At 44.1% G+C, this 14,131-nt stretch overlaps 1 protein-coding gene across 3 annotated transcripts in view; it reads right to left on the bottom strand.

Moving 5' to 3' along the window:
• GATB (glutamyl-tRNA amidotransferase subunit B) overlaps positions 1 to 11,111 on the bottom strand; it is a 99,041-nt gene extending 87,930 nt beyond the window's left edge. For 2 of the 3 annotated variants that reach the window (XM_069556710.1, XM_069556711.1), the window contains exons 1-2: positions 10,837 to 11,062; positions 8,497 to 8,647 (exon numbers count right to left, since the gene is read on the bottom strand). In XM_069556710.1, coding sequence (XP_069412811.1) covers positions 8,497 to 8,647; positions 10,837 to 11,012 — 327 coding nt within the window. In that variant the 5' untranslated portion in view covers positions 11,013 to 11,062. Of the gene's footprint in view, positions 1 to 8,496; positions 8,648 to 10,836 lie in introns of all 3 variants that reach the window. The other variant, XM_069556709.1, reaches the window with a different exon arrangement.
• Between the last annotated feature and the right edge of the window lie 3,020 nt (positions 11,112 to 14,131).

Below are 14,131 nucleotides of genomic sequence, written 5' to 3'. Positions count from 1 at the left end.
TATAATTTATAAGGAAAATGAGCAGTTCCTGCCACCCACCTGCACCCCTCGACAGTCTTGAACCACCTTCAGATCTCTGAGCTGTTGTGTCTGGTATTTATCTTCCTATTTTTAAGTAATAAGCTGTGCCGGGGGACCTTGGGACAAGGTATCAGTTTCTGGGCATGGCTCTTGGCCATTTGCCATGCGACAATCCTGCTTTAATCTGGGAAGAAGACAGACTTGACGAACTGTCCCCATAACCCAACATGGTTGTTTTTGGAATATGAAGCCACCAGACTTTGGCCCATGCCATTCCCAAGAGATGATTTATGTAAATTACAAGGTGAGATGTTTTGCAACACTTTTATATCTTACTCTGTCCCATGGAATTTACCCATGCTTATTACTTATCCATTTAAGAACAAAATAAGCCACCCCTAAGTGCAAGCCCATGATGGCCTGAATGATATTCAAGTGGAAAGTCAGGTTGGTAATCAGCAGGCCACCCCACCCGTGGGGAAGCAGGGACACCTCCACGTGCTTGAGCCTGGGTATGAAGGGGTCTAGAACGTGAACGAGCCTTTCCCCGTATCAGGGGGTAAGGGCGGGATTTACAGCTGAGGGAATGGGTGGGGTACAGTCACTGTTCCAACTTCAGGGAAAAAAAAAGAGAAAATTTCACCATCAGACGGCTGAGAAATAGCAGAGGTAATATCTTATTTTAAGTTAATATTATCTTGATACAAAAACCTTGTTGAAAAACTTTTTACCTCATAATTCATCTCTTGGGAGCTCTAAATCTTTTACTCATTGCCTATTTAAAAAATAAAAAGCTAAAAGAAATAACAACAGCCAATTAAACAAAACCAAAAACCAATCAAGTTAGGGCCTGAAAAGGAGAAAGAGGCTGCTCCTAATTGTGGCTCCAAAATATTCCTAAAACACAGCCTTAGGTTACTTTTTTCTTACTTTATCAATTTAGGACACGACTTCCGATCATGGTAGATAACAATTTAGTTCTTTGACTTGCCAATATCCCAATTACATCCCAGTTTTTGTTAAATGAATGGTTGGTGTTTGTTATTACCGTGTAAATATGTGTCTGCTGAGCTGCTCAGTACATTCCAATCACGTTTCCTTTCTTGAACGTTTTGCTTCTTCTTGGAGTTTGTAGGCTTTTCATTTGATCATTTGCTTAATTTTACTGCCTATTCTTATTATTTTCTAAGACTCCAGTTTCTCAGACTCACAGACATAGAAAACAGACTTGTAGTTGCCAAGGCGGGGCAAGGTGGAGGAGAAATATGCTGGCAGTTTGCAATTAGCAGATACAAACTATTACATACAGAATGGATGAACAAGGTCTTCCCAGGTGGCACTCAGCGGTAGAGAACCCACCTGCCAATGCAGGAGATATGAGAGACTCAGGTTCGATCCCTGGGTCGGGAACGTCCCCTGGAGGAGGGCATGGCACCCCACTCCAGTATTCCGGCCTGGAGAATGCCATGGACAGAGGAGCCCGGTGACGTACAGTCCACAGGGTTGCAAAGAGTCGGACACGACTGAAGTGACTTAGCACACGTACACGCAGACTCTTCACAGCACAGGGAGCTATATTCAAAATCCTGCGATAAACTATAATGGAAAAGAACATGAAAAAGAACTTGTGTGTGTGTGTATGTATGTACACGTATATAAAACCGAGTCACTTTGCTGTAGAGTAGAAATTAACACAACATTGTAAATCAACTACACTTCAATAAAATCAATGAAAGACTCTGGTTTCCTTGTAAAAATCTCTTATCTACACAAGCGCTAGATACCTGCTGTTCCCTCCGCCCTCCCTTTCTTTCTGGAAACCTCTCTGTTCCAGAGCCATCCCGTCCTCTCCTGCGAGGCTCTCTAGGTCTCTAGCAGAGCCAGCAACCCAGAACCTCTCTATGCCTCCAGCAGGTTCCTTTTTATTGGAAAGATGATTTGTCGAGAACCTGCCTGTCTGAAAATATAATTATTCTACGGCTACACTTGATTTGTAGTGGTGGACACGGAATTCCAGGTTAGAATGATTTTTTCCCTAAGACTTTAAAAGGCACTATTCCATCATCTTCCAGCTCTAAGCGCTGCTTTGAGAAGTCCAACAGGACTGATTTGCAGGCCTTTGTTCTTGGTTCTAGTATCTTCTCTTTTTGGGTCGTTGTCAGATTTTTTAAAATTGGAGGATAACTGCTTTACGATGTTGTGTTGGTCTCTGCCTTACAGCAGCTGAAACCAGTCATATACATGTATATCTCCCCTCCCTCCCACCGCACCACTCCAGCTGGTCACGGTGCCAGGCTGGGCTCGCTGTGTTACACAGCAGCTTCCCGCCAGCTATCTGTTCTCACTGGTGTTGTGTTCCCTTAGTTCATGGTGGCGGGCCTGCCCTGGGAGGCTATTTTTATTCCTTGTATTGGGGCACTGGCAGGCCCTTCTGATTTGGAGACTCGTGTCCTGCAGTTCTGAGAGACTCATCCGTGTCATTTGTTAAACAATTTTCCCTTGTCTACTTCCTCTCTTTTGGAACTCCTATTAATCAGAGGCTGGACAACCTGGATCGATTTTCTCAATTTCCTATTTTTTTCCCCCTACTGTCCAATTCATTGTATGTGTGTTATTTCCGAAAGATTTGATTTTATATTCTGACTCTTCTGGACTTTTTTTTTTCCATCCTAATTTTAAAGCTTCTGTTCTGATTGTTTATTTTATAAACACGGTGGTATCATATTACTGTTTCAAAGATACAGCTACCTTATCTTTCTGAGGATATTTATAAAAGCTTTTAATTTTTAAAGTATTTTTACCCTATGTGTTTGTTATCTGTTGCCTCTGTTTTCTTTCAGTTTTCCTTTTATTTTGGGCCCTGTCTGCTACATTGGAGAATTTCTTCAAATGTCTGGTGATCTGGGGCTGTCAATTTCTATTTTAAAGTAAGGTACCAAAATGCTGATTTAAAGTTCTGTGTAAATACCCAGGCCTTGTTGATTGGTGGCCTTCACACTAGGACAGTCAGTGAGGTGGCTGGTAGGTTTTTTTTTTCACTGTTGTTCAGTCACTCAGTCATGTCTGTCTCTTTGTGACCCCATGGACTGCAGCACACCAGGCATCCCTGTCCTTCACCATCTCCCGGAGCTTACTCAAACTCATGTCCATTGAGTCAGTGATGGGCTTTTTTTTTTAACTAAGATCCCCCTAAATGTCAAGTTCTGTCAGGTTCCTGTGGATTGCTGCTTAACGAGTTGGGGGTGAGAAAGAGGAGAGATGGTCATACTGGGAAAGGCACGGCAGGCCCCAGGGTTCAGAGTACAGACACTGTCTGACCCCAGTTCCTGGGATATCTGGGGGAGTGTGTCAGCAGCTGAATTTCTCCCCAGACTGCACATCCCTGTGGGGCTAGAGCAGTTGTAAAAGGGCAGGAAGAGGACCTCAGGTCTACCTGCTCTGAATCTAGATGATGAATTAAGCCCTCTGTCTTCACCTGCCCCTGGCCCTCCACAATACCTGCGGCTCTCACATCGGGACCCTTCCTGGGGCTGCCCAGGGCACGCAGCTCCTTCCTGACCTGTGCTCTTTCTGCAGGCTTTCTGTCCCTCTCCTGGCTCACACTCAACTCCTTCTGCTGAGTCAGGCCCTCCTGCATCTCCCTTCTCTCCTGCAGTCTGGTCTCCTCTCCCATCTCTCACAGGTTCACAACATTTGAATTCTTTGGCTGTCATTTCAGCGGTGTTTCTTTGGGGCTGGGAGACAGGCAGATGAACATGTATATGTCCAACTCGCCACATTAGTCAGAAGCCTCTTTAATTGCTCCTTTGTCATTGGCTCCTCATCAGTATCAAAAGTGTTCTTTATTGTGTTTTATTGCAGTAAAAACATTTAACATGAGATCTACCCTCTTCACATATTTTTAAGGGGATGTTACCTTACTGTTGACTATAATTCATCATCATTAAAACCATCTCAAGTTTCTCCAACATTAAGGAAACTGAGAAGTTTTTTTTAAATTAAACCTTTTATTTTATTTGGGAGCATAGCCAATTAGCAATGCTGTGACAGTTTCAGGTGGACAGTGAAGGGACTCAGCCATACATATACATGCATCTATTCCTCCCCCAACCCGCTCCCATCCAGGCTGCCACGTAACACTGAGCAGAGTGCCCTGTGCCATATAGTAGATCTTTGCTGGTTGTCCATGTTAAATATAGTGTGTATACGTAAATTCCAAACTCCCTAACTATCCCTTTCCCTACCTTTTAAAAAAATCACCTCTCTGTATTTATTTATCTGGCCAACTAGATCAAACCCAGGCCCTTGGCAGTGAGAGCTCAACAGTCCTAACCACTGAACTACTGAGGAATTCCACTCCCTTTTTTAAAAACAATAGTATCATCAGTGATAAGTCATGGTTTTTGGTCTTCTTTCTCTTTGCCACACTGCACAGCTCGCGGGAACTTCGCTTCCTGGCCAGAGGTCAAACCCAGGTGCAGGCGGTGAAAGTGCTGAGCCCTAACCGCTGCACCACCAGGGAATTCTCTCCTGCATTCTCCTTCCCTCCTGCGCCAAGCTTCTTGGAACAGTTGCTCAGCTCTCACCTCTGCCTCAACATCCCTGAGTTTATCTTCTGTCACCTCCCTCCTCCCCCCATCAATCTACTGGAGCCATTCTTACAAAGGGTACCCTATTAAATTAATAGCCAATGGCCCCTGCCCAGGCCTCACCTCACTTGACTCTTAGTAAGTCTGACACCGTGTATACTCACTCCCAACGCTCCATCCCTTGGAGCTTCTGACCCTGGACCTCTCTGCTGTGGGATGCACACTGCTTAGTGACGCTTGTGTGGCACAGACTATGCTTTCCACGCCGGCTTCCCCTCTTGCTGTGCCGTCTTCAAGTCCTAGGCTACATGCGTGCTAAGCACTTCAGTAGTGTGCAGCTCCATGGACTGCTGGGATTCTCTGGCCATTGATTCTCCAGGCAAGGATACTGGAGTGGGTGGCCATGTCCTTCTCCAGGGTTGCAATGCACCAGATTTCTTTCAGCTTCTAGATCAAGCCATGTCCTGTTTTTCTTCTGGTCTCTGTATTTACCATTCACTTTTATCTGGCCAAATTCTGCCAATTCCTTATGCCTGTGTTAAATGTCTCTCCTTGTACTCCCGCTACCAGCAAGTCCACTGAACGGTACTGCAGCTGCCTGCTCACTTGTCAAGCTCATGAAGACGAAACTCTCATCTATCCTTTCCTTCTTCAAAGCTGTATCACTAGAGCTTCTACGATGGCTAGTGCATGGGAGGCACCCAAGAAATGTCAGTTGAGCGAGTGAATGAAGACACAATCGCGAGAGGGAAGAGTCACGTACGTGCAGAAAGACACTTTCTCATATTTTCTCTTTAATGGGCCAGCAGAGCAAATGAATTTGGTCTACAGAAAAAGACTTGACACTCTAACCTAAATTCTTTTGGCTGCCCTTTTTTCCTATCCAGTCAGCATATCTGACAAATGGTCACCATTTTTTGGTACAAAAATCACCAAATGCAGAGTCAGAATATCAGAGCATCAGTAAACCAGCTCCACAGGCTTAACAAAGGCCAACTGTCTCAATGCTTCAGTATATTTAAAAGTTCTATATAGATACACTGCTGGGTTTTGAAGTGCTGTGAGAGTGACGTCTTATTCTGGCAGTTTTGGTGTAATCTGGGTCACATACTAAAACAGGTCTTTTAAAAGACAGAAGCATTTCTGAAAAAGGCAGATGAGCTCTGTTGACAGAATCATTAGGCTGCTCAAACTATGAGTATAGTAGACTCCAAAGAGGAAAAACAAATCCCAGCTCAAGCGAACTGGATTTCTAGCCTTCAGTTGTCATTTAATGACTGTAAGTCAAGCTCTCAACACTTCAATGTCCCAAACACCTTCACTATCACACCAATGATGCTTATCCCTGGGCAAGTATCTTCTTCTTTAGGGCATGATGAGACATCTTTCAGGGCATGCTGACATTTAGTTACTTTGAATTGTCTCTAACATTTGACCAGATTTAGCCTGGAGAATCCCATGGACTGAGGAGTCTGGCAGACCACAGTCGAAAGGTCACAAAGAGTCAGACACAACTGAAGAGACTTAGCACACACACAGCCACATCTACAGAAAACCTGCTTAGCTGCAAAGAGATGTTAAAAGTTATGACCAACCTAGACTGCATACTGAAAAGCAGAGACATTACTTTGTCAACAAAGGTCTATCTAGTCAAGGCTATGGTTTTTCCAGTGGTCATGTATGGATGTGAAAGTTGGACTATAAAGAAAGCCGAGCGCAGAAGAATTGATGCTTTTGAACTGTGGTACTGGAGAAGACTCGAGAGTCTCTTGGACTGCAAGGAGATCCAACCAGTCCATCCTAAAGGAGATGAGTCCTGAGTGTTCATGGAAGGACTGATGCTGAAGCTGAAATTCCAATACTTTGGCCACCTGATGCAAAGAGCTGACTCATTTGAAAAGACCCTGATGCTGGGAAAGATTGAGGGCAGGAGAAGGGGACGACAGAGGATGAGATGGCTGGATGTTATCACCGACACAATGGACATGGGTTTGGGTGAACTCCAGGAGTTATTGATGGACAGGGAGGCCTGGCGTGCTGTGGTTCATGGGGTCGCAAAGAGCTGGACAAGACTGAGCGACTGAACTGAACTGATACTACATTCCCAGCTGGAAAAACCTAGAAAGAACTCTGCAGTTAAGTCTAGTCTCTTGATAATGAACCACCATGTGGGAGAAAAAAAAATTCTGAGCTCAGAAGGAAGAAAGGAAAGGTGTGATGAATTGTTTGTCTAAATAGATATTTATTTCTACTATATTTGACTCTCTGCCCCCAAAGAGAATTCATACATTTATAACTGAAAAATGGAAACTATAACTCTTCACAAACAAAAACAATCTCTCCATAAACAGATGCACTAAGGCAGAGGAAGTGAGTGAGAAAGGTGGGCAAGACACTCCTGTGCTTGTCTTCTACCAGAAAGACCCAAGAGCAATTCAAAGACGACCCTAGACAGGGTTTCGGAGAAGGTGATGGCACCCCACTCCAGTGCTCTTGCCTGGAGAATCCCATGGATGTAGGAGCCTGGTGGGCTGCAGTCCGTGGGGTTGCTGAGTTGGACACGACTGAGCGACTTCACTTTCACTTTTCACTTTCATGCACTGGAGAAGGAAATGGCAACCCACTCCAGTGTTCTTGCCCGGGGAATCCCAGGGATGGCAGAGCCTGGTGGGGTGCTGTCTATGGGGTCGCACAAAGTCGGACACAAATGAAGCGACTTAGCAGCAGCAGCAGCAGCTAGATAGGGTTTACAGGAATAGGGGTCGTCCAGGACAAAAAGTGCAAGTGAGGAACAATCCCAAGACACAGACGCTGCCCCAGTACAGCCAAAACCCTGAGTACAGCAGGTACACGGGAGCAGCTGCCCATGGCCTTCTCCTCTGGGCTGTGACTCTGGGAAAAGTAAACTTCTGCTCCTGCACTCCTGCCAGAGCTCGGTTTAACCAGTTTTCACTTGTATTTAAATGTTAGAGAGCATGGAATTCGCCCAGGACAACCACTCCCTCCTCCCATCACCATCAGATACACTTTCCCTGAAAGGCTGGCAGGAAACCCCACATCCAGTTGATAATGCGTGTCCTGGACAGACTATGAGCCAAGTATCAGCCCAAATATTCACACTGTTCCTTCCATCCTTTTCTTCAAAAATTAAACCACCTGTATGAAAATACATGCTAAAAATCTTGCTGATGGGTACACTGGACCCAGTCATTCCTTGGGTTTTAGTGAAAAGGAGCAGACAAATGAGTGATTAATTCAAAGCATTGTATGGTTGACTTTCTCTGCATTACTGAGCCCTCCTTAACTTTCAAAACCACACTCATTATGAACCGTACACTGTGATATCATGTGACATATGCTGCTTCCGTTGGCCAGACTTCTCCTCCTTCCCCAGGTACCTGCCTGACTCCGACCTGGCTTCTCAGCTAGCTCGGACACCTCCTCCCCCAAAGACCTTTCCTTAAGGAACCACACCCCCTCCCTGATTTCTCACAACAGTCCTCATACTGAATTAGGTATCCCTCCTCGGGGATCCAAAACTAAACTGTGCTTATGACCTTCACAGGAATAATCACACAGTACTCACACAGGACACATCTCCCCAACTCGCCTTTGAACTTCTCAAAGACAAAGATAGTTGCTCGTCCTTCTATTTCAGTTCATAGCACAGACATTCTAGTATTCAGCAGACATTCTAAACTGTGAGTGAGATGTATGTATGAACAAACGGATGACATTTACACTTAGAATTCAGAGATGAGTCTTTAGAAAACATTGAGTCCATCCCACTCCAGTCAAAGTTTCCTAAACAAGTATTTCCTAAGAGTTATGTTCAGTGAAGGATGAACATTTTGCAAATGAAAACAGCATTAAATAAAAACCTTACCGGCAAAGTTCCAGGTAGAGATGCATCAAAAAAAGATACCAAAGAATTGGGAGGAGCTGCAAAGTGGACTTGAGATCCAGAAAAGAGTTTGGAGTTGGAGGCAATCTGGGCATGAATTTCCAATCCTACTACAGCTGCCCATTCACGTTCACTAAAGAGAACATAATGGCCAAGAAGTCATTAGGTTAGATCTATTACCATGAGTGAATTTCTACGAGCTTAAACTGCAAATGTTACTAATACTTCCCACTTGCGCTTTTAACTTATTAAAATTGTATATTCTACTTTAAAAAATGTGTTACATTGTATTCGGTAACTAAATTAAAAGAAATGCAAAATGAACACCAAGAAGACTGGTAAAGCAATATTCATTTACAACATGGCATAAGAAGAGTTCCCTGGGCAAACAAGGTAACAGGTACAATATGGGATCTGAAAACAATTTAGAAATGGTTATCAGGTGGAGACTGCTTGGCTGACTTTAATGAGAAGCACCATTTTCTAAATTAACTGTCCTTTGCCAGTTAATCACTCAGGAAAGCTGATTTTGTGAACATTTTTAGAATTAACAGAAACAAGATTTCACTACTAGAGAAATAATGGTAAATAAATAGTTGTACATCTCATTATTTAAAAAGGAAGGGAAATTCTCAGTCATGTTTTGAATTCATTTTCTAACAACGGTTTGCAAGTAAAGTAACCATAGTGATACAGATAAAATGGATTACTACTAAATGATAATCTTTGGAATTCTGCACAAAGGAAAACATTAAATCATCACAAGTGGCTCCCCCGCCCCGGCCCCCCGGTTCCCCAAATGACTTTAAATTCCAGACACTTAGTGTCAGGTTCCTTTGCATGTTTTAAACTTAATTGCTACCACACCCAAGAAGCTGCAATAGTGCAGTTCACATGCTACAATAATCTCTTGTCTGGTCACTCCTACTCTGCTGGGTCTGTATGAACATTCCATACACAGGTCTCCCTAGGTTCATCTAAGTGTGCTTATTCTATGGGTTATTATCAAACCCATGTATCCTGGGCAATCTGCAGATGGCCTGGTGTACACATACGCTCTCCATATTCTGTCTGTTCCTATCCTGCTCTTCCCTCAAGCAATTTTCTGTATTATCAAAATTTTTATTTACATGCATTTGGTTTTGTTTCAATCATTTCAACACATGAAGTTCTGTATTTATAGTACTGAAGAATTCCTTATTTTTAAAGTTTGCAATCACAAACTATAATTGAGAGGAATCAAACTAAGACGTCATCAGAAATCTGCATTCACTAAAACCCAATTCAATGTTTTTTTGCAGGTTCATTACATAAGAGAAAAAAACTTTTCATTCACTTTTCATAGTGAAACAACCTAATTTAATGAAAAGAACAGAACCAGTACTTCTGGACATTTTCCCCTCTGTAAAAACAGAAAAGCAAAAATAACAGCAACCTAACTATCTCAAAGGAAAAAATGAATATTTGACACATGCCTTATATTTCTGCACTTGAAAAGATATCATTTAGGTCTTATACAGTGAAATATAAGCAGCTGTTCAGACAATATTGAGCAAAATAAGCAACAGTCTCTACAGAACCAGAGGGAAGATCTCATACTGGCTGCATCTTCCTAGGTCTACACACACACCCCACACGTTCAACATGAAAGGCCTCCACAGATAGGTGGGTTTTCTAACTCAAGGCCAGCCATCCAGAACTTGTAGGTAAAGGCTCCCTTATACCACTAAAACACTGCTGGCCCGTAGTGTGCTAAATACATGTCAGCTAAATAAGATCCCACTTCTATTGATACTGGGCTGACTACTAGTTAAGGTGACTGAACCACTCTTCTGTGAAACATTAAAAAAAAAAAAAAAAAAAAACTTGCTATTTTACACTCTCAAATTACCCAAATAAGGCTATCTGAAGACACTGGTTTATGTGTGGGGTAGGGACTGATAAGACAGCCAGTTTCCTGTCTTTATTTAGATTTCAGGGCTGCAACATACAGCCCAACACGTTCCCGCCCACCAAAACGTCCAGACTTAAGGCTGGGCTTTAAAGTGAAGTCGCTCAGTGGTGTCCGACTCTTTGCGACCCCATTAACTGCAGACCACCGAGCTCCTCTAGCCATGGGATTCTCCAAGCAAGAATACTGGAGTGGGTTGCGATTTCCTTCTCCAGGGAATCTTCCCGATCCAGGGATCAAACCCGGGTCTCCCGCATTGTAGGCAAAGGCTTTACCGTCTGAGCCACCAGGGAAGTCTGTAGTGGCCATCTCCCAAGTCCCACAGTTCTACCTCAACTTTAAGTGGGCAATACTGGTATGAAATAGTATACCCTTTTCTCGGCTTCTGGGCTGTGATGTGGGGCTGCTGAGCCACTGTGCTCTGCCCCCTTTTCCCGTTGGACGTGGACCCAGTCGGAGGCCCTCTTCTGTGGCAAGAACCGCAGCCAACCCGGGTGAAAGCAAACCGCCTTCCAGGACAGCACCACCGCAACATGGGCGCCGCCATTGTCTCTCCAGAGTCCTGGTCAGGTGACACAGCCTCCCTCCGCTGCAAGGCTCTCTGGGAAACGTAGTTCTAAGCAATTAGATAAACCGCTCTAGACTCGGACCGGAAGACTACTATTACCAGAGAGCACTGCGACCGGAAGGCTTCCGGAACCGGGCGGGGAGGGGGCGGGAAGCAGAAAGAGCCGGGAGAGTGGGAGGGTTTTTGGGTGGGAAGGTGTGACTCCTCCTAGCGGGGAGTTGGAGAGGTTTGTAGCTGTAAGCACGTGTGAGAGAGAGCAGGCGGTGCCAGAGATCGAAAGCTGAGAAACCTGGCTGGGATTTTATATACCAGTTAACCTGTCGGGCTGAAGTAAATGACCTTGACATCTCCGTAAAGACTCTCTGAACCGCCCAACTCAGTTCTTTTTTCTGCTTCCTTTTCCACTTCAGACCCAAATGTAAGCATAACTGCAAGAAATAATTATTTGCATGCCAATATGCTCGGCATGGTTCTTAGACACGGGGGATTCAGCAGTGATCAAGGCAGATATAGCCACCATGTTCACGAAAGTTACATTCTTGGTAGACTAGACATACAGAGAAGTTAACAAAAATAGGATGCTTTCAGATAGACCATAAGGACCATATTTCAGCACAGGTTCTTGGGAGATAGACAGACCTAGACTGAAACCTCAGGAAGATTTTAAATTTTTCTTTTTGATCTTGGCCAGTGTTTGAAAACACTATGTAACAACGGAAGCCTTGATAGCAAATACCATCATCCCAGTGGACTTCTTTTTTTTTTTTTTTCCCTGCTTCAAAATGCATCCCCTTCTTGAAACGCCCACTGATTTCTTGTATTTGAGCATACAGTTTAGAACAGCTATTCCACCATTCTCTATTAGATCGCCTATACTAATACTCCACATAGTGCTCGTGACTATCTGATGTTTGTCTTCCATCTCCACAAGCTCCTTGAGAATGGGAAATCGGTCTGCCTTATTCAATACAGTATTACCAAAGTACAAAGTAGGTCTCTCAGAAATGCTTGTTGATTGAAGGATTGCTGTGTGAAGAATGCATTTGACAAAAGAATGGAGTACATGCCCTTCAGAGTAGTTGTGTGGGAAGGAGATGATGGAATAGTGTGGTGGTGGAGGCAGAGAGAAATTGACCTCTGTGAGATAGATTAGGAAGGTAAGATTGGAGGACTTGGTATTGGATTAGATATAATGGCGGAAGCCTAGGGGAGGGTCAAGTAACTTCTGAATTTCTGGCCTTATACAACTGGATGGCTGATGGAGTTACTCACTGAGATAAGGAAATCAGGAAAGAACAGATTTGTCAGAAAATACGACTTTGGTTGCCTTGGAGACGTATAAGAGGAGAAATCGAGTAAGCATCATTGATGCCTAACTGAATATTGAGCAGGGGGGAAACCTGCATACTTCATATATGTCACATGGATAGATTTGCAGTTTTTGATCAATAACCCGTTGATTGTGTATGTGTGAGCTCAGTAGTGTCCGACTCTTTTCAACTCCATAGACTGTAACCCACCAGACTCATCTGTCCATGGAATTTTCCAGGCAAGAATACTGGAGCAAGTTGCCATTTCCTACTCCAGGGGATCTTCCCCACCCAGGGATTAAACCTGAGTCTCTCACGTTGGCAGAATTCCTTACCACTGCGTCATCTGGGAGGCCCAACCTGTTGATTAGACATCTGTAACCTATGGTCTATTTCCATTAATACTATTGTACAGTTATAATAGTATGCAATTTATTCCAACCAGGTAGGCAGCTTTAATTATTTTCATTAAAATTATTTAATTTTTCTATCCTTTTAATTTTTTCATCTGCTATCACTGATCCAAGTTGCTATACCAGAAGTATTTTCATATGGCTGAAAATGAGAGAAATGACAGAGACTATAAAGTAGAAGTGGAGATTGGTTCCAGAATTTATCTCTAGCCAATTATGGCTCTATCAGGTTCAGATCACTGTTTAGAGCCTTTACTAGTAAACTTCTCTGAGTTTCCCACCTTTGCTCTGGGTGAGCTTGCCTCCTCTTTCCTACTCAGCCCTCAGGCTTACCTGGCCCAGCCTCAGGGTCAAGGGAGTTGTCTCTGGCCAAATCATGGCTCCACCTGTGATAGGACTGCAGAGGGGAGGAAGCATCCTGCATCTCAGAAGTGAGAATGGGCATCCTTTAGCTGGAAGGAGAGGGAGACCATTGCCACCTTCCCACTGGCAATTAGCCTGCTTAGGAGGCAATTCACTCCTTAGGATGAAGGGTTTGAGGGTGTTTGGAAACCTCTGTAAGAGAGCAACACACCTAATGAAAATCCTTATGTCATGGGCAAAATGTGCTCTAATGGAAACTCATCTTTGTTTATGACGTAGTATCGTGCAGTAATAGCATATTCCGCCCCAGCGTTCAGTCAGTTCAGTTGCTCAGTCGTGTCCAACTCTTTGCAACCCCATGGACTGCAGCACACCAGGCCTCCCTGTCCATCACCAACTCCTGGAGCCTACTCAAACTCATGTCCATCGTGTCGGTGATGGCATCCAACCATCTCATCATCTGTCATCCCTTTCTCCTCCTGCCTTCAATCTTTCCCAGCATCAGAGTCTTTTCCAGTGAGTCGCTTCTTCATGTCAGGTGGCCACAGTATTGCAGTTTCAGCTTCAGCATCAGTCCTTCCAATGAATATTCAGGACTGATTTCCATTAGGAGAGACTGGTTGGATCTCTTTGCAGTCCAAGAGACTCTCAAGAGTCTTCTCCAACACCGCAGCTCAAAAGCGTCAATGCTTCGGTGCTCAGCTTTCTTTATAGTCCAACTCATGCATACATGACCCCTGGAAAACCCGTAGCTTTGACTAGATGGACATTTTTGGCTAATGTCTTTGTTTTTTAATATGCTGTCTAGGTTGGTCATAGCTTTTCTTCCAAGGAGCAAGCCCTACCACTAGAGGGAGAGAAAATCCTGGGCACATATTTGATCCCTTCAACAACTGGAGACCTTCCAGCTTGATGCGTATGACGCAACCCTTTCAAAATCCCGCAGGAGCTGATGGCTCCCTTCTCCCTGCAGATTATCATCACCAGCAGCGCCCCCTGGTGCCCTTGTGCG

This window comes from Ovis canadensis, chromosome 17 (genome assembly GCF_042477335.2).
Source record: "Ovis canadensis isolate MfBH-ARS-UI-01 breed Bighorn chromosome 17, ARS-UI_OviCan_v2, whole genome shotgun sequence".
NCBI classification, from domain to species: Eukaryota; Metazoa; Chordata; class Mammalia; order Artiodactyla; family Bovidae; genus Ovis; species Ovis canadensis.
Note: the sequence above shows the minus strand (reverse complement) of the source record. Positions and strands in the feature narration are given on the sequence as shown.